Consider the following 22,778-nt stretch of genomic DNA (forward strand, 5'->3'; position numbering starts at 1 on the left):
ATGGGAAAAGTGCATTACGCCCAAATCATTCCCTCATATAGCAATTGCGTTAGAACATACACACATTTATAAAACAGTGCTACAGATGAACTAACTGTGTTTGTTAACCTGGCACCAGTGACAACTATTAAAAAGAAAAAGTCTTAATCCATCAATGGCAACCCAATAAAATTTCAAAAACTGCTGACACAGAAATCAAAAAGTAAAATAGTATACTCTATAGGGTATTCATTGAAGAGGTTTCTTTTCTATGCCTCTGCATCTTGTAGTAAGTCAATTTTGTCCTGGAAGTTTCTATTATTCATTAATAAAATAGTTTACAGTTTGAAGGTAAAGTTGTAGTTAGTAAGAAGATGCAGTTTCACCTTTATTTCTTCCAGGATCAGCTAAAGATAACCTCAGTACTGAGTATTTAACGCTTGTTTGTAACAGAAACACAATCAAGAAAGAGGAACAAAGAATCCACCTTGTAAGTCATCAAAGTGCTTTATTTTGTAAAGCCCGGCTCATGACTGGAGTGTATTGTTAGCACTAGGAGATACAAGGCAAACTTCCTCACTCTGTCCAAACAGTTTATCAACAGAAATGAATGAGACTGTTACAGACAAAAATAAAGCATTTTGTAAACTTCTAAAAGCATACACAGATTGGCCATAAAGGAAATAGTTATTCAAATAATGTAAGTGTATCTTCACCTTACTTCAGGGTCGCACTTTTGTAGTCTTGGGTCAAAGAAACTACAGGATAACTTCAGAACACTGAAAGTGACTGGATTCTAGAATGAATAGTGGGGGGAAACCGAGTCACAGTCTCAATTAATTTAAATGCATGAAATACATATTTGGACAACCATGTCATAGTGGTGTTAACATCATCTGCTAAGGATAGCAGATCTATGTGAAGTCAGTAGGTAGTAGCAGGATGGTGTTGCCGCAGGGTTCCAAAGTCACTGATTTGCTATTACCTTGTGTTTTCTGAAGTAAACCCACATACATTGGGCCAATTACAGTCTTGGTAAGCCCTGAAGTAAAGTCACTGAAAGAGGCAGTATGGCAGGGGGTATTTGTTGAGTTATAAGTAATTATTGAAAGGTGTGTTTTTTTTTCTTTTCTGAAACTGCCTACAAAAATCATCTCATGTTTTAAACAAGGAATTTCAAAGGCACAGCTTTAGCACAGTGTATAAGTTGACAACCTATTCTAAGCAAGTCTAATGTTTTAAGCTTGACGCCTTTCAGAAAATGCTGGAAAGTTGGTAAATACATGATTGATGTTGGAAATTTATAACTGGATTAAACACATCAGCACAGTTCAGGGCAATGAACTTACATAACCAGATTTGGGTTAAGCATTAAAAAAAACCATTAGGTTCATAAATGTACATTTGGAAGAAACAAAAACAATTCTTTTCCTTTAATTGTAGAAGACTGCCTACCATACTTTGAATAAAACATTCACCCCAAAATATGACTGCAGGTTACACTTCAAAATATGACAAACATTAATTCACCTACACTGTAAAATGACTTTACATGTAAACTTCAAAAATCACATGCTGTACATTAAATTTTTAGATTCAAAAATATCCCTGTTTTCCTAATAATGTAAACAGTAATATCGAGGGTTTCAGTTAAAGGGATAATTCATAACAAAATACCACTGTTTAAACAATGGTCAAACATAAACATCTTATAATTCAGATTTGTAATCAGAACAGGAGAATTGAGTGTTCTAATGCTTTGCTCACCTTCCCACCACGGGAGATGTAGATACCATTGCCCCAAACTATGCACTTTTCAGGTAAGCTTTATTTTTATTTTGTAGCATTAATTCTTATGTTGCAAAAATAAGTGTAACAGTAAAGAAGCTCCAGGCAAGAAAAGAGAAGTAAGCAGTTTTCCTGGATGTATTTACTGAGGTGAAAATGTACAAATAGAATCACTAGGGGCATCAGCTTCTTGCTGGAGGAGGGGCATTTGTCCCGGGACATCAGAAGTCCTGACACTGTGTGGAGGCAGAACCCTGAACCAGGACCCGCAGGAGATGCCAGCACTCTTCTGTCCAGTGCCAGGAGCTTGGGGTACAACTATTAAGGAGTGTCAGCGTGCGTGGTAGGAGTGTAACATTCATGGTTTTTTTCTTTTAATCACCATCATTATTATTATCATCATTATTATTATCTTCATTATTATTATGAATACTGTCTCACATATTTCAACTCCAAAAAGTAAACTGATCTACAGTTTATCGTGTGATGCCAACATGGTTGGTCTGACATGCATTTCCTTTTTCCCCTCCCCCCGCATATGCTCATTCATTCATTCGTTCATTCACTCGTCCATAGCTGGAATCAGAGGGTTGTTGCCCAAACACACTCTGATCGAAGCTGATCAGTTTTCATTAATTAATTAATTTTGAAGATACACACACACACACAACACACACGTCAGAAATAGCTAGAATGATGCTGGGAAATATCAGGTAGCTGTTAAAGCGAGTAGCCCCCAAATCAGTCATCTTGGCCTAAGATGTAAACGAGGTGGTGTGCTTCACTGAGTTTGGTTTTCATCTTTTATACACCGAAGTCACCTCTGTCATTCCCATGCTCATGTCCATCTGAGACTGTGCAGGAGGTTACGTCAAGATGTGGCCAATAAAGTCCAAAAAGCGCTTTGAATACTGTTCTGGGTTCACGGTTGAGATCTCTGCACCAGCCTGGGTAGTTTTAAAAGAGAGGAATATTGGTATCATTACTACTCAGTATCTATGTCAATTTCTGACTGCAGCTTACTATAAAGCTAATAATTTTCAAATCTGTGCAGGCTCTGCTCTTAAAACAAAATTCAAAATATCTTCAATAGTATGTCTAAATAATCAAGGTTGTTAGGAATCTGTGTGTGAAAATGAGGCAGAGTGGCAGGAACAACAGATACTATTATCACAGACACTATGATTGTTGTGACTTAAAAAAAAAAAAATCAAACTAGCCATGTTTGGGGTGTTCCTGCCAAACAGTGGAATCCGTTTGGCCCACATTCATAAGCCATAGGGATAATACTTTTGTTTTTTGAGGCAGCAGATTGTAGATACCTTGAGAATGATGCAAACATCAACGCTTGGCTGAAGGAAAACCCTGATGACCATGATGTAAGCACTCATTTTTCTGGACAATGTAAGCAGTTGAGTGCTCTAAAACAAGAGTGGCAGCAGCAACAGTAGGTTCTATGTCAGCTGCCCTGGCTCCTTCCCAGCACTATGACCAGGAGAGGCACAGCACTGCTGTCTGCATCTCTCCCAGGGAGCAGGGGCTGGCTTCCCTCAAGTACATGGCACAGGGATGCCATTGTTCCCCTTCACAGAGACCTGCTTGGAGCAGGGAGGGCCACTTGCAATGGCTGGGTGGGGAGTTTCCTATTTTGAGAGGCAGGCAGACGTAAGGTACTTACTGGCCAGCTTCCCGAGATGCAAAGGGGAAGAACAGAGTTTTACTAAGTCACCAGGTGCTATTTTTAGATACCCATGCACAATGGGGAGCGTCATTTCCAGGTCTGACCTGGGTCACTGGGATCACTAGAGCCCTAACCTCGAAGGCAGAGAATGGTTCCCAGCAGCAGCTCAACACGCATTCCATTACTGAGATAAATGTTTCATTCTTGCAACTGCATGATTTTAGGCCATGTGGTATATTATGGGGTTGAGCTGGTGACTTACAGGGGAGGTGAGAATGGAGCCATGCTTGCTGAGGTACATTTCCAATGCCATGTGGAATTGAATATTACAGCAGATTTGAGGAGGGATGGGAACAAACACAGAACACTCCCCAGTGTTCAGCCTGTTCATCTCATGTATGCCCCCAATAAAACCCAAACAGCAAGGCAATAGGACCCCCTTATCAGTTGGGGGAACGGGAGCTCCAACATGTTTCTTCAAGATCACACAGAGAAAGGTGAAATAGGGTTTCCAACCCAGATCTTATTTAGTGCACCTGGTGGATCCATAACAGCATAATGGATACCAACGACTTATGAGGTGCAGCCAGGCAGTGGGGTTCACTGGTGGGGCAGGGGGCTGGGACTAGCACAGAGCAGGGGGCTGGGCTAGGTCCTGTGGAACTATCCTATCTCTGCCACTTCCTAGTGACATGACCCTGGCAAGTTACCATTTCAGCTCTCTTCCTCAGTTTCTTCAACTGATAAATAGGGATACACTAGTACCCCTCCTAGGTTTGTCATGGGGATTAAACAAATCACCATATGCCTGGAATAGTGATAATTCTGAGCAAGTACAACAAAGGTAAGGAATTCAGATGATTAAATTTGGCCTTGTACTAGAAAGATTTCTGTAATATAAAAAATACAGTTCACTGTGGGAATATATACACACACACACACACAAACACACACACATATTCACACACACATATATATACATATATATAATACTGCTTATTTTGGAAGTGTCTGAAGCAGAGAACAGTGCTTCAGTTCTGAACATTAAGTATTAAAACACTTAACTACCTTCAACCCTTTCATCTTTGAGACATTCTTCAAACAGAAAAGAATTTGTATAACATTCTAGTGATGCATGTGTCCATGAATATGCCTGGTATGTAAAGGGAAGAGTCACAGCTAAGTTTAGGTGACTTGCTAAAAACGTAGGCAGTCGAGAAAGGCCGCATCGGCATGGGCATTTGCTGGCCCTGAATCTTGCACTCAGACCCCCTGCAGGAAACAAGAACCACTGAAGGACTTTGAGCATCAAAGTGGAAAGGAACAGCCTGGAGGACTCAAGGGCCCAGGAGCAGAGAAGGAAACAAAAGGAAGATACTTACGCCATGTTTAACAGTTTTTGCAGCGTGGGCAGCTTTCTTTTTTGCATCATAATGAGTCAGAATGTCAATAATTGCCATGAAGTACACCTCTTTCCTAGGTGAGTCTGTAAAGGAATGAGAGCACAGTTGGGGCACAAATGGTAACACCTGGAAAGGCATGAGCTGCTGAGGGAGGAGGAAGTGCTGGAGGGTGAGGAGCTCAGTAGGGTAGAGATTGAAGGAGCCCAAGCACAAAGGCAACAGAGGCTTTCAGAGAGTCCCTGGAACTCCCGCATACCCCTATTAAACAGCCTAACTCTCTGTACCCAATTCTCTCTCGATTTAAAAAGTAAAAAATAACAACATAATCCCAGGATATTAACAGTGGAAGACTAAAGGTGAGATCGAGTGTTTCTATTTTTGTTAATCTGCATTTTCTTTAATGACTGTATATTGCTTTGGTGTTAAGAAACATTCTGTTTTTAAAATACTCTATTAAAAAAGAAGCAATTATACTACTTACTTGTTTTCTACCATTAGATGCTAATTCCTAATTAGGTGCTAGTTACTAATTCTCATTGGAACTAGTTTATCAGAACTGGATAAAGGCATGTATCATGTACAATTTCTATCTTCTACATATTTTCACAGATATCATGCGGTTTCAATTAGAAGAATAAGAAAAGTACATTTGACTGTACCTAATTTCTCTGTTATGGAAGCAATTTTGGTGAGCAAAATAAAAATACAACTCAAACTCACTTGGCTGATTATGCTATATGAGATTTTCTTTAAAAAATGATGAATCATAATTTTTATTATTCAAAAAGAGGCCTGCTTTTATCATATCTCAAAAAATATGTTTTTTATGTATATGTAGTATGGTAGAATGTAATAGTTCTTCAAATATGCAATTTCACTGGTATTGAAAATTAAGATTGAACCCACTCTAAAGAGGGCCACAGGCCCCTTAATGGGGTGGGGGAAACAGAGGGCAGACACAGCAGCAAATCCGAGATTCTCATCCCACACCCTGGGCTAGCTTCAGAGCTTCTGGGAAGGAAAGGGCCAGACGAGATGAGATGTCTGCCCTACAGGATGTCCACGGGAGGTTCAGAGTGGACCATGTATGTACCTAGCTCAGCAGACATTTGTGACACTTTAGATTCACATAGAAGAGAGAGAGTTCAGAATAAAAGTATTTTAAAATATATACCTGTCATCTACATTTATTTAAGTTCATGTGTATGTGTTGTATATGTAATGCATTTTGTGGTCTTACTCTATTCCCTTAATATTGTGAAATTCAAGGACCTCATCACATTATACTTTTTAAAAACAGAGACTATAGCTACCTTTAACATACTCTTATCCCCAAATCAGTTTATTGGGACTCTGGAGAACAAAGTTTGCAGGGCAGCATAAGTTTTAACTGGGGTTATAATTACTGGTAGATGATGCACAAAACCACTTCACAGGTAAAAGGAGTTGATAGTAACTGAGCTTACTTTCATGGCACTTAATTCCATAAACATCAATGTTTGGATCGAACTCCCCTGGAGCCAAGGGTGGGGAGCTGTTGAGCGTGTTTCCAGGACTGTCTGGAGGGGTTCCGACAGGGTGGGCACCATCGCTTTCCCCTTCCTCTTCCCCGTCATTCTCTTCACACTCCACCTCTTCCTGTTCAGCTCTCTCCACATCATGGATTCCCACCAGCAGGCTATAGTCCATGAGCTTTAGCTGGGCCAGAAACTGGAGGGTGGGAGGTGACAGCGTCAGTTATGCCTTAAACAAAACCCTAGATTTAAAGAAAACAAGCTCAGAAAAATATATATGGGGGCAGCTGTGAGTGAAGGAATGGGAGAATGGAGAGGAGGATCTCCCTGAGGCGGCCAGGAGCCTTCTTCATGTGTGCTCAAAGTCCCAGGCGGTTTCTCTGGGCCAAAAATGTGGCCTCACACTTCGGCTGGCTCAAAACTGGGGTTATTCTCCCAGAAACGCCACGCTGGACGCTGAGAGGCATGCCTTTATCACATCTAGATTGGATTATGCCAAAGAGCAGAGAGCATGACTGGCAGAAAAAGACACTGAAGGAGCGAAGAGAACGTTTCTCCTAACAATTAACTTGGATAATGGGAAAAACCAGGGACCTCCCAAGTAGTTTCCAGCAGTCTCACAGAACAGTTTGTGAAAGCACTTTGTAATTCGGCATATTCCGCTGAGGAGATTATGCTGTCCATCACAAATAAGTAAAAGCCCAAATGTCCCAATCAACCAGCAAGGGCCTGTGTCAACACTCTGGTGAGTAACACAGTCCTTCTGTCTTGCTCTGGTGAGCTTCCTTCTGAGGCGAGCAGGGAGACCAGAGATACTGCTGGTGGTTCGCTCTCCATGAGGCAGCACAGGCCCAGGTTCCTGCTCACCCCCCCCCCCCCCCCCCCCCCCCCCGTTCCAGCCAGAGCTAGAAAGTATTGTGCGGCAAGACCCAGCCCTGGGGTTTGACTACTCCTGCCTGCCAAATTCTTTTTCAACTTTTCATGTCATGATTTTTCTTTTCTTCTTTTTTAGTAGATGTACCCAGAAACACGACCTCCAGAAAAATATAGGTGCTACTTATTCTATTTAAAAAAACAAACAAACACAACAACAACAGAGTGCTCATTCTTAAGTCTTAAGTCAGTTTTCTGAGCCATTGCTCCTCCCCTGGCTTTCCCCAAACTCCACCATCAAAGTCATCTCAAAACCACCTGGCCACTTCCATTTCCCTCGGCCAGCCTTTCCTTCTAGTGGTCAGACTGCTCATCCTCCCATATCGTTCTGGCAGCTGCTGGGCTTCAGGGAGCATCTGGCCAGGAACAGGTTTGTGCAGATGACCTGCCGCATCTCGAGAGTATACTAATACCATAAAGTGCTTCCTTTACCAACACAGACCCAGACACCCAGTCAGGCACCAACTCAGTCACTCGTTCTGCTCCCCATGGGCCCACTATTTGGAAGAGAATGAAGACCTATGGGTACAAAGACAGTTGGCCTGGCACGAGGCAGGCATTTGATCCCCACGAGAGGCAGCAGATAGGCTCGGACAGATTAAAAGAACTTGCCCAAGGATCAAAGTTAAGAAGTAGTGGATTTGGGATCCCATGTTCAAAGCTCATACCCTTTATACTACATTCGCTGTCTCTGGAAGCTGCATTCAGGCAGCTTTTTCCAAATCTTATTTTTTACAACACTGGTAGGAAAATGATGAGTTAAACAAATCTAATAGTTTCTGAGGAGAAGGATCTCCCCAAGTTAGTAAGTACTGTGGATTTTTGAGAGGGTTCTCACCAGCTGCATGTCTCATACCAATATAATCATGGAACCTGCTTTCCTTCCTTCAGAACAGCCTGTGAGCTTGTGTTTTGGGAACAAAAGACACTGTTCCCAGTGTTTAGAAATGCAGTCATATCCTCTAATGCTCAGGAGTTATGAAGGGCAGGACGGTCACTACGGGCCCTGCTTTTGCCCCTCCTGTTGTTCAAGGCTCCCAGGAGGCTGTGGCTGCACCTGAGCTCAGCCTCTGGGCTCCAAGAGAACAGGGTCAGTGCCTTCTTTGTTTCATCCACTGCCCCCTACCATGCCTAGCACAGTGCCTGCCCCAACCCCCTTATCAGGGTCTTTCTCTGGACTGCTTCCACTCCTCCCCGCCCCTACTGCCTCCAGAGTGGTCCAGGCACACCTGGAAGCACATCGATTGCCAGGTAACAGCATCTCCACCCAGAGTCCATGTGTGTGTGCCGTGGGTGCAAAGTGGTGGGGGTGGGGTGGGGTGGGGAGCTTGTAGCCAGGCTGGGTCTTGCTCAGCTTGTATGGTGGCAAAGCAAAGGTCCCCTTCTCCCTTCCAAGGGCCCAGAGACCAGAGATGGGGATCTCTGCTCCTCTGGGACCTTGGAAGGTCCCTGGGAAACAGGAAAGACTGGATGCTGCCCTAAATTCCCCCTCCAGCCTCCTGGAAAGGGGATGACTTTTAAAAATGCAAACATGATCTTGTCATGCCCTGCTTGAAACCTTTCAATGATGTCCCATTTCTCACAGGGCAGATGCCAACTCTAACCTGGCCCAGGGGACCTGGCTAGTTTGGCCCTATCACCTCTTGGGCCATCTTGAACCCTGTTCTCGCCTGCCCCCAGTCACCTCCCACTAAATCTTTGGATCTCAGTTACAGGATGAGGGCACTTGCTGAGGAAGCCTTTGCTGATCCTGCCTAGGCCACATCCCAAATCTTGGGCATGTATAGCACTGCACACTTTCCCCCAATGACTTGGCTTAACTGCACATGCACCTTGTTAGATTTTTTGAATAATTTCTGTCTTTCTCAAACATGGCGGCCCCATGAGGGCAGGGGCTCTGGCTCTTCCTCCCTCACTGCATTCCTGACTCTTAGAAAGTGTCAGTAGGTACTGAATATGTATTGAACAAGTGAATGAGATGTGTGCTGCTTCTTCCCTTGTCCTCCTTAACTCTCCCAAATGTCTAACCCCTTTCTCCATGAAATAACCATGCCAACCAAATAAAAACAAAGAACAAGCAACAACAGAAAAACCTTTGAGACTCTAAGTGGCAGCATCTATCAGACGCAAAAGAAGACCATTTATAATTTATCTGTGCTCTGCAGGACGGAATTGCCATTTAACATGCAGGTCCACCGTTTGACATTCAGACAGTTGACTTTCAAATACACTTTCAAGTGTGCTTTATGTACAAAGGTAAGGGGCTCCCTGTAATTAACCTGCCAAGGGTTGGACAGGGAAGGGATGCCAAGCGGGGTTGGACAGCTGCACTAAGTGGGGAGGTCTCCAGGTTTGCACCTGCCCTCTGAATCTGTGCTGCTCAAAAGGTCAGTTAGGTCCTGAGCTCCTTTCCTGGGCCTCCCATCTGGGGTCAGACCGCTGCTTAGGCTCCTCATCCAGTAAGGAAACAATTGTATTCAAAAGTGAAGTTAGCTCCCAGCACTGCCCACTAAGCCCCTGGTAAAATATGAAAAATGCATTTCTAGGTAAGAAGCTATTTTGGCATTCCCAAGAAGATCCAGGAAACCAACTGCAGGCCTAAATGGGTATTATGTAAGTTTTCAAGTCCATGAGCCTGAGATAGAAAGGGTAAAGCAAAGGGCTTCAGAGTGTAGGTTTTGATGACAAAGATGACTCACTTACTCTTCTTTAATTATAGTATCAGGTATTCTTAAAAAGAAAAACAAAGAGTATAGATTTTGGAGTCAGATAGGAGATTAAATCTTATTTCTCTCACTTACTAGCTCTGTGCCTTGATAATGAATCCACCTCTCAGAGCCTCAGTTATTCTAACTATAAAACAGGACACCACCACTCAACTCACAGGGATGTGGAAAGGACTACAAATAGGTAATGTAGTTGAGACATGAAACATGCAACAATGGAAGCTGTTAGTATAACTGTCCGTGTTGTTATCATTATGGTTGTTATCATTAAGGACTTTTTTTTTCATCAAGTACGTAATTAAAACCACAAGTTAGGTGGGCTAACATGTGGAAGTGCCCATTGATTCACTAGCTCTTATCTTCACAAACTTTATTTTAAATATCTTCTGAAGTAGAGTCAAATGAAATGTGGCAATAAATATGAAGTTCTTATTAGAAAAAAATTCCTGTTAGGTACTAAAAACTGCTGTGGACTGGAAGGTGGCAGTTTGAGGGGAGAGAAAGGGGTCAAGGACCCCACTACTGGGGTCTGCCTCCACCATTAGAAACTTAATACACATTTCCTCAGTTTCTGTTCATCCCTTTCAGCTTCGGCCTCAAATTTATTGATTTCTTTCAAGTATAAACAATTTCAAAACATGAAGATTTTTAAATCTTTATAATCTTTAGGTCCCCTGCTTTTCCTCTTTTCTGATTTCCTAATGATTATCTAAAGATCTTTGAGCAGCCTCTTTTCCCCTCAGAATATCCCATCTAATCAGATTCCTTCCTAATTAATTCCTCATTATGCCACATCTTTGAGCTAGTATCTTCCTCACAAACTCTTGTCACAAACTCTTCTAGAAAACTATGTGCCAAAAGAACCATTAATAAACTCCTTCACAACAGATTTAAATTCACTTTATTTGCTAACTTTATTACCACATTTGCTCTACTGAATTACCCCAACACATCTGTGACGCAGAATTAAAATTCCAACCAGCCTTATTTAAGAGTTACATTTTATCACTTGTTAAATTCTCCTTTGGAGCATTTATCAGAAAACAAAGTCTCAACTGTGCCCACAAACATTTTTAATTTGCATTTTATATGAGAGAAGTTTTGGAGTGTGGCCTCTGGCGACCTCAAATCCCAGATTGGATTTAGTAGCTGTGTGTCTTTCAGTGAATTACATAGAGCCTCTGGACTCAGTTTTCTCATCCATATACCAGGATAATAATAGTGCTCACCCTCAAGGAGTTGTTAGAGGAATAAGAAGAGATAATGACTGCATGGGAAGGACTGAGGCTCTCTATGCTCTGTAGTCATTGGCGGCTACTCTCTCCCTCCCACCTATGCCAAGGCTGTAGGGTCATAAATGTGAGAGTGGAGAGCCCTGCGATAGGGGCAGCCCCAGGCACCAGAGGGAGGGTGCTGCTTCGCACCCTGTGACATTTGGGTCCCAGTACTAGCCAATGAGAGGAGAGACTAGCTTTGGCTCCACCATCATGATTGGAGTTGACAACAAGCAGGTCGCAAGGCAAAAGTAATTTCCACTCTCCACAGAGCACTTTCTTTTGGAGAAAAAGGCTCATATATATTTAGTTATGTGCAAAGCTATCTGAACGAATTACTTTTCATGGCATATGAATAGACTAGGATTTCAATTGCAGAAAAAAAGAAGCTAGATTCTCAAATGACAATTATTTTTTCTACAAAACTAGATTATTGAGCTTTACTATACTTATCTTTTACTTTAAGCAGTAAGTAAACAACCAAAAAACTCCTCCTCCAGCCCCCTAAATCTGTACTCAAACTAACAGGCCAGTCAGCTAAAACAGAAAGCACGGAACCGATGAAAAAACTAAGCTAGATAAAATTCTAGCTTCATTGTCAAGATCAGATGTCAAGCTACTTCACCATAATTACCTGCTTAAAAATTTAATAATGCTTCATCATGAATTTCAAAACTAAAGACACTGTTATCAACCACTGAGAATTTTTAAAAATGAAAGAGCACTTTGTGTCCTCCGTCCATTTTAATAAAACAGCTAAGTGTGAGAGACTTGGATGGGGTTAAACTACCCAAATCCTCTAATCAATGATGGTAGTAGAGACAGCAAAAGGACTGAGAGGATCCTTACTTAATTCAACTGTAAATCTGGATGGCTTCAGTTACATTACTTCTGGAGTCTAAATATCATACAGTGACATACAGCCAAAGGGAAAAAAGATGCAGTTCTCTGGCAGATCACGGATAACCCTAAGGGCTCTTTACCATACCTAACTGCTAAACCAACATCATTCTCAGGATCAAAGATTTGCTGATTAATGAATAAAAATCCAAGAGTGTATCTCTACCTACTGTACTTAGTTATCAGTTAGACCAAGTTGACCTCAAAGTAAGCAGGAAATGCTTAACTAATTTTAATAACTGAATTTTAATAACCACCGACAATTGAGGAAAAATAAATGCTTATTAATGAAAAGCTGGAGAAAAAAGGTTATATGGTGAAAACAAACAGTTCTGTCTACTTTAAAAGTGGACACTTATATCTTTCACAAATTGCCAGTATTTAGGTTCTAAAAGAAACATATATGCCATGTCGGGTAAAATAATGTAAAATTTTTTAATTAAAATATTTATGACCTAAAATAATTATAAACTAACTTGGTCGGTCTGGGTGTCCTGCAAGGAAAGAGGTGTTGGAAGATTGAACAAGGAAACTGTAACGCTGCCTCTGCCCTTGTGCGGAACGCGATCGAATGCATGATGTTCCTCCTGCGGCTCGACCCTTTTCAATTGGTTTTGTTTAATGACATGAAAAAGAACATCTTTCCACAGAGCCTCTAAGTAGCATATCTATACTAGTATGAGGGGAACTGTATTTTAAAGCAGAAAAAAAAAGGTACACAAGTATACACACATGAACAAAAGTTAACAGCTCTCAAAAACGAAGTAACTGTGTTGTAACACATTTCAAGGAAATAACTTTTTTCCTGAACTTATTTCTAAAAGAATCATATAAGGAAGTCCAATGGGAGAACGGCAATGCATTTACGATAAACAAAAGGAAAGGAAAATGTACATTTTTAATTCTTTAAACAATACATAAAAGAAAACTCCTTCATTATAAGCTTAAAGCCCATTTCTGCATAGTATTTTATTTTTCACAACCATCCCCCATGATGCTGGTGTCCAAACTGCCTTTGTGCTATTCCTGTGATGTGGTCGCCTGGCTTATTGCGCCTAATGACACTAGTTTCATAGAGGCTGGTGAAAATATTAAGCATGAAGTGACTGGGGCTCTGTTTACTAGCACTGATATGTGCTTTTGATGAAGAAAACCCCAAACTTGAACGGTTTCTAAACATTTGTTTTTGACATGCTCTGCTGCCTGACAGAATGCAGTCATTCCCTGCCACCCCAGCTCTGGTGGCCGTCGGCAGTCAGTTGGAATGGGCTTTAACTCCATCCAGGCTGCCCCCACCAACAAAGAACGCAGGAACCCGAGAGTGGAGATACCAGCAGAAGACAGCAGGCACTTTCTTTGGTTTGTCACCTAAAGGAGAGAGCTGCTGAACCAGTACCTTTCCTTTTCAAGCCACATCACATATGATTCATACTTGCTTATATCTGATTTTGACAATTGTACAACATATATTTTTGTCTTGGTTGCACATTTAGATGGGAGGTTTAAAAAGCTCCTAAAAACCAACCATGTTGACATTTATACAATGGGGATGCCCATTACATTGATTTTTCTTACCTCAACATCCTTTTTCAGTTTTTCCAGGAACACCTTTTTGTTGTTGTCATCAATATAAATCTTTTGGCCCTCATTAATGAAATCATTATCTTTTAAAGTTGGCAATTCTTTGGCCTAAAACAAAGTAATAAAAGAATAAGAAAGAAATTTGAATGAAATTTAGAGAACACCTACACCTCTAATCCTGGAGGTTAAGTTTCCACCCTTGGAAATTGAGTTTGCCTCATTCACTACAGGGGTCTTACCCAAGGCAAAAATGTGAAGTGGCTGGAGTACCGCAAGGGGGCACCAGTGAGCTACGACCACTGGAAGCATTTCCACTAGGAATGGAGGGTGAGACATACACCTAAGGCTTTGTAAGAGATTCCATGGTTTTCTTAGGAATGACCGCGACTGCTTTCTTAGATTCACTTTCTTAGAAGTCATCTTCTAAGTATAGAATTTGTATTCTTGAAATCATTACGAACCCTCGATTTTCTTACTGGTACAACCCAACTCCACACCCCCCTCCCCCACTTTTTTGGGTAAGCTATGCTGGGGTCATGTCACAAATAACATGTTATCTTGTCTCAGAAAAGCACCATCCATAATCATATCTAATTTCTGAATTGGGGAAAACATGAAGCCAGAGGTTAGCCATCTGCCCTTCCAAGCCTGCCTGCTTACCACCCCACCAATAAGGAGATTCTGTTTTCATTTGTACACTGTCAAGGGAAAATATCTTCTTTCAGCTTAAAACATATTCAGATGAGAAGTTCTACCCTTTACAAATAAACAAGAGGGTGGTGAGCTGGCAACTAAACTGTACTTAAATTAACCAACACTAAATAATAGGAGACTATCAAACCGTGGGTCATAAGCAGAAAAAAAGCTCTAGCTTACGCTATAGGACAATACAGGCATATGGTTTTAAAGTAGTGTGGAATCTACTTAACTTTGTGCAACCTGCATTCTGAGAGAGTTTAAGACCATTCAAAACTCCTCCCCCATCCTTTCAGCTAACCTTGCTTACTTCTTCCACTTGAAAAGAATCCAACATAATATATTCTTTCTTAGTGTACTAATGAATGCCTAAACATTTCTCTTTTCCATAAGTGTGAACTAAATGAGAAAAGACATCCGAGGAAAGAACATATTCTCCTTCCTGGTCCCCATGCCCCTGCCCCCTTATCCAGAGTAATAAAAGAAAAGCCACTGGGCATAACTACCACCTTTTAAATACCTAAATTGCTCACTTTTACCCTATTTTATAAAGTACACACATGTATGTAAACTATTCACATCCATCTGTACGTGCACGTGCGTGCACATATATTATTGTGTAAATCCAAATTGGTAGCTTTGCTACTCATTTTAACATTAAGAACTTTGAATAGTTTTGCAATTTTGAATTTGAAATAACTACTGCCAGAATTTCAATTATCCTTACAAAGTAGGTATAGCGAAGCTCAGAAATCCAAAGATTCAATTCAATAAGCAGTTACTGAATGACTATAATGTACAAGAATGCAAAAATGAACAGGTCAACAATTTTAGTCTAAAGGAGTTTGTAATCTCCTCTAGTATGAAAGATAGGAAAGCAAATTGGCTGGAAGGGACAGCATGAGTACATAACACGTACAGATAAATAATACAATTCTTGGCGAGGCGGGGAGACTGATCTACTTGTAAATACTTTTATGCCAAGTCATAGTCTTGAGGAAATAAAAATGTAACACCATTTTCCACAGAAACGAGAGAGGGGTTTGGCAGACTAACCCCCTAAGTTTGTTGTTAATAACTTTAAAATAAAGTGATAAATGTAAAAGAAAACTCTGAATGTAAATTAGCACATTAATATTAAATGTCTGAGTCAATCACACTGGATCCTTAGTTCTTCTTCCACTAGAGCTACAAACACAAAGGTTTCACCATGAAGAAAATGCAGGAATCTGAAGTTTAAGCATATTCAAGGGGCAATGAGCCCTGCCAAAAATACAAAATTGGAAGTGCCTTAGAAGAAGGAGTTGAAGCCAGATTTACCCACAAAAGCACAGATGGAGAAGAATTCTGATTCTCCTAGTAGACACCTTGAGCATTTTCTATGTTTTGGGGTATCTGTGTAGGGGAGGGGGTTGTTAAGGATTAAGACATCTGCCTTAACGCCATGATTCATTTAAAATGTGTAAAAAAAAGAAGGGGAGAGGGACTTTGTGCCTGTGTGTGAGTGAGAGAAACCTGAAGGCAGGGATGACAGACCAAAAACAAGGCAGTAAACGACACCTTAGATACGTGTTTGTAATGGCAGTCACATAATGAAGATGAATGCCACTTCAGGTTTACCCAGCAGAATTGCCTCATGTGACAGGCAAAGCATAATCCTATCTCATAAAACTCTGGACACCCTGTACCACATCACTAAGCTTCCTTGTGAATTTCACAGGCACTAGGGATGTATTTAGTTGCATCGGGTTTAAAAAGAGCAACTAGATTGGTTAAAAGATTTAAGGGCTTATATTATTGAAAAGCTGAAGAGGCAAAGGCAGATCTTTAGCAGGGCAACTGCTGGAGGAATCTAACACTGGTCTAAAAACACTTCCCCTCAGTGTCTGTAGGATGGCAGAGAGCTTAGAAATACCAGGGGTTTAGAGATCTAATCCTGAGCTTCCAATCCTGGTTCCACCTGTTACTTGCCAGGAATGAGGGCCAGGGTTCTGGACCCCTCCAGGCTGTTGCCTTACGTGCGGAATGGGGAAAACACCGCCACTACCACCACCACCACCACCACAGCTGCCGCAGGTCCCGTGCTAGTAAGCACTCATGTACTTCAAGTTACTTAAGTGCTTCATCTCACTTATTCTTTGCAGCAACCCTGACTATTCTGTATTTTAAATATAATTTTTTGTTGCATTTTTTCCATTACCACTTATCCCCCCATAATCTCTTTCACCTCCACCCAACACCCCCTCCCCGCTGCAATCACCACATTGTTGTCCGTGTCCATGAGTTCTTTCTCTTTTCTTTTTTGCTTGATCCCCTCTGCCCCTCCAACACCCTACTCCCCACACCGAGCTGTCAGCCTGCTCTCCATCTATGAGTCTGTCCCTATTTGCCTGTTAGTTCTGTTTGTTCATTAGATCCCATATAAATCTTTCTCTGACTGGCACATTTCACTTAGCATAATGTTCTCCAGGTCCATCCATGCTGTCACAAAGGGTAAAATTTTCTTTCTTACAGCAGAGTAGTATTCCATTGTATAAATGAACTATAGCTATTCTTAAGCTCATTTTACAAGATAAGGAAACAGTTTAGACAGATTATGCAACTTAACTAAGGTCTCACAGCCTGGAAGGAGAGCTTGGTAAGCCAGTTCTCACGCTGAGATGGGAACCCAGGAAGCCTCACTTAGTCACTTGGCTAGGGTGGGGTTGTTCTGAAAATTCGACCAAAACCTGTGTGAAAAATGTAAATAGCGAGTGGCACTTGTTATCACCATAATCATCATCATCATTTCAGTTAGCATTCAATATGGACCTAAAACTGATATTAAAGATTGAGCATGCATATAAACACTTTCTTTAGAAAAGAAGTTTAAATCAGCTGTGCTTTTCTATTAAGTAGTAGCTGACAAAGTCACCTGATGATGATTCACCCTCCAAAAAACCTTACTGCTTACTTTTTAAAAAATTTCAAGTTATCTCTCTGATAATGAGCAACATTTATATTAAAAACATGCCATTAAAAAAAGAGATGAAAACTATTATGCTATGAATTAATGAACTTAAATCCTCAGTGTCACACTGCCCACAAGGGTGATGTCTGCAGAGCAGCCCAGAAATCATTGTGGGCAGTGACGGCTTCTACCCTTTGCTTTGCAACACTGGATTATTTCCATTTAGGATGAGTTTGGAAAGCCTTGAAGTCACTGGGTCAGGTTCTTTAATGGGTGTGTTTCATACCCTTTCTAGTTCAATGCAGAACCAGGCAGAGGGTGAAAGAAACCACCAGAGCTGAAGACATCAGCTCAGAAATGCTTCTTAACTATGGACTCTCTGAGGCTGGCATCCAGCCACTGGTCAGCAATCTTTTTAAAGTGGTAGCAGGTTACGTCTTTATTTATTTGGTCTGAGTTACGTTTTCCTGCCAGCTCCTTGTAGATTGGGAGCCTCCAAGTGTGATGGGGGTACCACACAGGTACTTGGTGGTAGGTGATTGCCAAGGAGGGCGAGGCATGGGAGGCACCTGCTTTGCTACCTTCCAGAGCCTGCCCAGTCCTGGGCCACTGGGAGCTGCTCCCAGGCCCTGGCTGGCTGAGCGAGGCTGTGCAAGTTTAATGAGACTTGCACTGAGTGAGTGCAGCCCAAGTTTAATGAGACAAAGTTAATTTCTGTTTTCCGTGAGGTCATTCTACTGGGGTGGGTTGGGCCCCAAGTGGCATTTATCTCTATTAATGTGACATGGAAATGCACAAACACAGCTAAAAGCATAAGCAAAGAGACACCATTTCCCCTGCAACTTAGCTATCCTCCTTCCACTATTTGGATAAAATTAGCAGATGAATACCCCTCACACTTTCCTACTGGGCAATGCCAAACCCCTGTTCAGCTCAGCACAGTTTCTATTAGGACACAGATTGAAGCCTGAGGTTATGAGCACAGGCTGGATCCAGCCACCAGGGTTGTATCTCAGCTCCTCCAATTAGCTGTGTGACTTTGAGCAAGTTACTTAACCTCTCGGTTGCCTCATCTCTAATTGGGGATTAGCAAACAGCACTGTTGTGGGGATTACACAAGTTCATATTTATATAAAGCTTACGGCAATGCTTGCCAAATGGCGGGTTATTCTTGTTATTTGCTGGTCATGGTCTTGAGTAAGGCTAGTAGTATCTAGAGTAAAGCTCATCAGTACTAAATCCAAAGCAAGATTTAAAACAATAACATTGGCATATTGAACATTTTTATACTAGTTGTGATATACTGAACTAGTTGCTTAATGTGACCAAACCTCAGTTTCCTTGCCTATATAATGGGAAGTTAATATTTCCTACCTAATAGCGCTAGTGTAGGGACGAAATGAAACAAAACTCATGGTGCTTGGCAATAAGAAGTTCTTCAATATCAGTGTGCGCCTTAGTTACACATAAGCCATTTTTGACCATGACCAATATTGTTACATAGCGTGTTTCTCACTAGTGAAGAATATAGACTTGCTGTTCTTTTATCCTTCCTAATTTTTTAAAGAAATAAGCTCTTTAAACTTGGGATACCAGTAATGTAGACCATGTTTAAAATTTCCTTTGTTTTCAGGTTTTATTGTTAGTCACAAAAGTCTCTCATGAATTTTCTACACATTGCCTTTACATTTTGAAGACACGCCCTTTACTTGCAGCACACAAACCTAGCATACACAAGTGCAAGGTTATTATTTCATTTCACTGCATCAGACATGGAACAGAAGGTACATTAGGTGCATTAAATGCAACACTGGCCAGAGGCTCGTATTCCCCTGCCTTGTCCACTCAAGCTCCATACCTCACTCTCTGAACTTCTGCGGTCCACTATAAAAGCTATTCCCTAATCCAAAACCTCACTGAAAACACCCTTATTGAAACCCGAATGACAATAAAATGTTGCTATAGAATAAAAATTGGGTAAATTAACTTCTAAGAGTAATAAAGTACTTAAATTTGTACTTATTGATATGAAATAAAATTTAATAATTTTAAATATATGGCCAAAACCAGAGATTTGCTGACTCTTGTCTTACCTTAATTTTCTATGGGTTATTTTTTTCTTTCTTTCTTTTTTTTTTTTTAAGATTTTATTTATTTAGTTTTTAGAGAGGGGAGGGGAGGGAAAAAGAGAGGGAGAGAAACATCAATGTGTGGTTGCCTCTCATGTGCCCCCCACCGGGGACTTGGCCTGCATCCCAGGCATGTGCCCTGACTGGGAATTGAACTGGAGACCCTTTGGTTCACAGGCCGGCACTCAACCACTGAGCCACACCAGCCAGGGCTCTATGGGTTACTTTTCCTCAGTGAGCACATCATAAGAGTAGGTAATTTAGTGAATGCTGTTTTCCTGACCTGAAGCAAAAATTCACTAACTGAAATCCTGTAGCCAGAAAACATTAACCAAAATACTAGAGAGTAATAAGTTCATGGGAAACATTTAACTTGCTATCAGGTGTAAAAAGAAAATTGTTTCATTATAATATTTTTCTCCTTTTGTAACTATATTATTAGGTGAAAAGCTTTTGGTTTCTTTTAAAGCATGATATTATAGGCTGTCCCTCAGCAAGTCTACATTCTTCAATGGTAAAAACCATGCTATGTAACAATATTAGTCATGGTCAACATGGCCTATGTATCACTAAGATACGAGTGAATATGGATGTGCTAGTCCAGATAAACTGCGTCAGGCTCTGTGTCAGAGCCTGATGATACCCAACACCTGAAGATCATATTTTAAATGTGTAAGTGCTTCTGAACATAAATCATTACTTATTATATCCCCCAAGGTTCCACAGAAGATCTTAAACAATCCTGGAGGAAAGATTTGGCCAGGGTTTGAGATAAAAAGTGGAAAAATATGCAGAACTAACAGCTAAGATTAGAGCTCATTTTTAGGAATGAGCCTGTGCTCCCACGGCCAGCTCAGTGGACACAGGCCTGGGAGTGAAGGCGGTGGCCAGAGAGCAATCGCAGATTCTGAGAGGGCAAAGGAGGCACCTGCTCTTCCCAACAGAGTTGTGGGAAGGAGAGAAGAATGAGGCATTAGAATTTCCCTTCTAATATAAAAATACTTAGCACTTCTAATAAAAACTTTTAAAATTCCAAATCACTGAAAATTTTGCAGATGTTTATCAAAAGTATTTAAGTTTTCTATTTCTTTCAAATGGAAGGTAACCTGTTTGTTTACTTATTCCGTCAGGCTCTGTGTGTGATGTGTGATTGCTGTCATTTCAAGAAGTTTAGTAATAGCGAATATTTTATAGGCTAGTAAACCCAGAAATTCTACAGAAGATTTATTTTATTGAGACTTTAAAGTCTACTTATCTTGTAGATGACTGAACACTTTTATAAAAATCGGTTATTTGAAATCTGTATTTATAATCAAAAACATAACTTTAGATCCACAGAACTCAAACTAAAATGACATTGGATTTTATCATCACTCAATAATTACATTAAATTATACAAAAATTGTCTATTGTATTTTACATTGTCATTAACAATAGGAAAAAAATACATGTATCTGAAGTGCACGAAGCCAAAATCTATATAACACAGAACCAAGTTTTGTTTTGTTTCGGTTTTTTTTTAGCTGGATGGAAACCTCAGCAGGAAGATAAAATGTACCCCTGTCACACTTCAGTATTAACGCAAACAGGATTTTGGTGCCCGAAGGTTTCAATGCAAAGGATAATATATAGCATAGTACTCTGTGGTTAAAGGACTTTTATTTCAGAAAGAAATGCTTTTTTCTTTTCCAATGTGCTCATTTGGCAACCCATTTAAAGGAAGTCTAATTGTAAGCCTTGATGTCAAAGATTGCTGCCTGGGGTCCCTTTGATGGGCCATACTGTGACCCTCGGAGCTGGATACACAACATAAAAAATTTGTACTAATTACTGTCTCATGTTAGGAACTGCTTATATTCCTGATTTACTTGTTACCACAAGCTCACCTAAATGAAAATAAACTTGCAATAAAGACTAAGCCCTCTTTCACCAAGCTTGCCAAAAAACACTTCTTAAAAGTCAGTCGGTGGGGCTGCAAATATACCCCAGAAATATTTCTGTAAGGGAGAAATATTTTAGGTAATCCTGACCCTGGAGCTAGGATAAAGATAATTTGATTGAATATATATAGTATCAATTTGGGGGTAATAAGAGATGTTAAGAGATTTATAATAAATCAGTTCTGCTTCTCAAATGTATCCAAGCCACAAATTTGATATATGAATAGGCAAATTAGTGAATATGGGTAAAGTTCATACAGAAATAGCAAAGATAACAGGTGTTTTCTCACAAAAGTACATATAACAACCCTCTTTAACAATATAAGCACGATGTCTAAACAAGTTCATGGCTCGGGAGATGATCCAACAGTTGTGTATACATCTGTGACCAGCACTAAATGTGGAAGTTTTTATTCCGAATCTGTGTTTATGTGTAAATGTAGGAAGAGAATATACCTCAACATACTTGTCACAATACCTCAACGTACTTGTGAAACGCTACAATTAAGAAGCACAAAACCGGGTGAGCACTATCATAATTTTGCAGTTTGGAACTGTTAAGGAAGTCAGAACCCAGTGGATGGTTATTTATTTTCCCTAAATTTTTCAAACTAACATTTAAAAAGTGATATGCATTTCTTTTATAAATTGTCATATTTTTCAGAACATAATGGCCCTTTTAGTGGTGATGTCAAAGGTGACAGGTTGGTGTTCCTCCACAGGCTGTGATAAAACAGTCACGCTGCAAACAGAATCTACAAAATAGGTTTGTTACAATCTGATCAGAAGGTTCTTCTGCATGAATATCAATGGTGATAATCGAAAAGTATCAAAGTCTGAAAACTTAAGATGTTTGCTGAGTCCTGTAGTTTCTGGCTTAATACTTACTGAACAATGTAATTTCATTATTTTAACAATTATACATCTGCAGCAGCTTGGCTTAAATTCAGGCCCCATACTAAATTTTGGAAGTCTTCTCTCCACTCCAAGTCTTTCTGGAACCAACTGAATAAGAGCTGTCAGCTTAAAAAAGTCTCATATCTAACAGCAGTGCTCCATGTGTGCTCGGGGTGCCCTAAACTGAGTTCACGCCAGTGAAAACAATTAATGTAAGAAAACTGAGGTTTCTACACCACCTCAAGCCAAGCTGGCTTGAGGAGTTTCACACTGTCACCCAAAAGATGATCACAAGTCACTGCCTGTGATCTTCCTTTTCCACATACCGCTTTTACCAGTTGGGAAAATTCCAGATGAACCGAATCCTAAAAATTCTCAGAATAACGC

The 22,778-nt window shown here is 40.6% G+C and overlaps 1 protein-coding gene across 2 annotated transcripts in view; it reads right to left on the reverse strand.

Moving 5' to 3' along the window:
- Positions 1–436: 436 nt before the first annotated feature.
- PIP4K2A (phosphatidylinositol-5-phosphate 4-kinase type 2 alpha) overlaps positions 437–22,778 on the reverse strand; it is a 155,823-nt gene continuing 133,481 nt past the window's right edge. The window contains exons 6-9 of one of the 2 annotated variants that reach the window (XM_045183904.3): positions 13,774–13,887; positions 6,318–6,561; positions 4,831–4,934; positions 437–2,714 (exon numbers count right to left, since the gene is read on the reverse strand). In XM_045183904.3, coding sequence (XP_045039839.1) covers positions 2,634–2,714; positions 4,831–4,934; positions 6,318–6,561; positions 13,774–13,887 — 543 coding nt within the window. In that variant the 3' untranslated portion in view covers positions 437–2,633. The remainder of the gene's footprint in view (positions 2,715–4,830; positions 4,935–6,317; positions 6,562–13,773; positions 13,888–22,778) is intronic. The other variant, XM_024576307.3, reaches the window with a different exon arrangement.

Source organism: Desmodus rotundus, chromosome 4 (genome assembly GCF_022682495.2).
Source record: "Desmodus rotundus isolate HL8 chromosome 4, HLdesRot8A.1, whole genome shotgun sequence".
Taxonomy (NCBI): domain Eukaryota; kingdom Metazoa; phylum Chordata; class Mammalia; order Chiroptera; family Phyllostomidae; genus Desmodus; species Desmodus rotundus.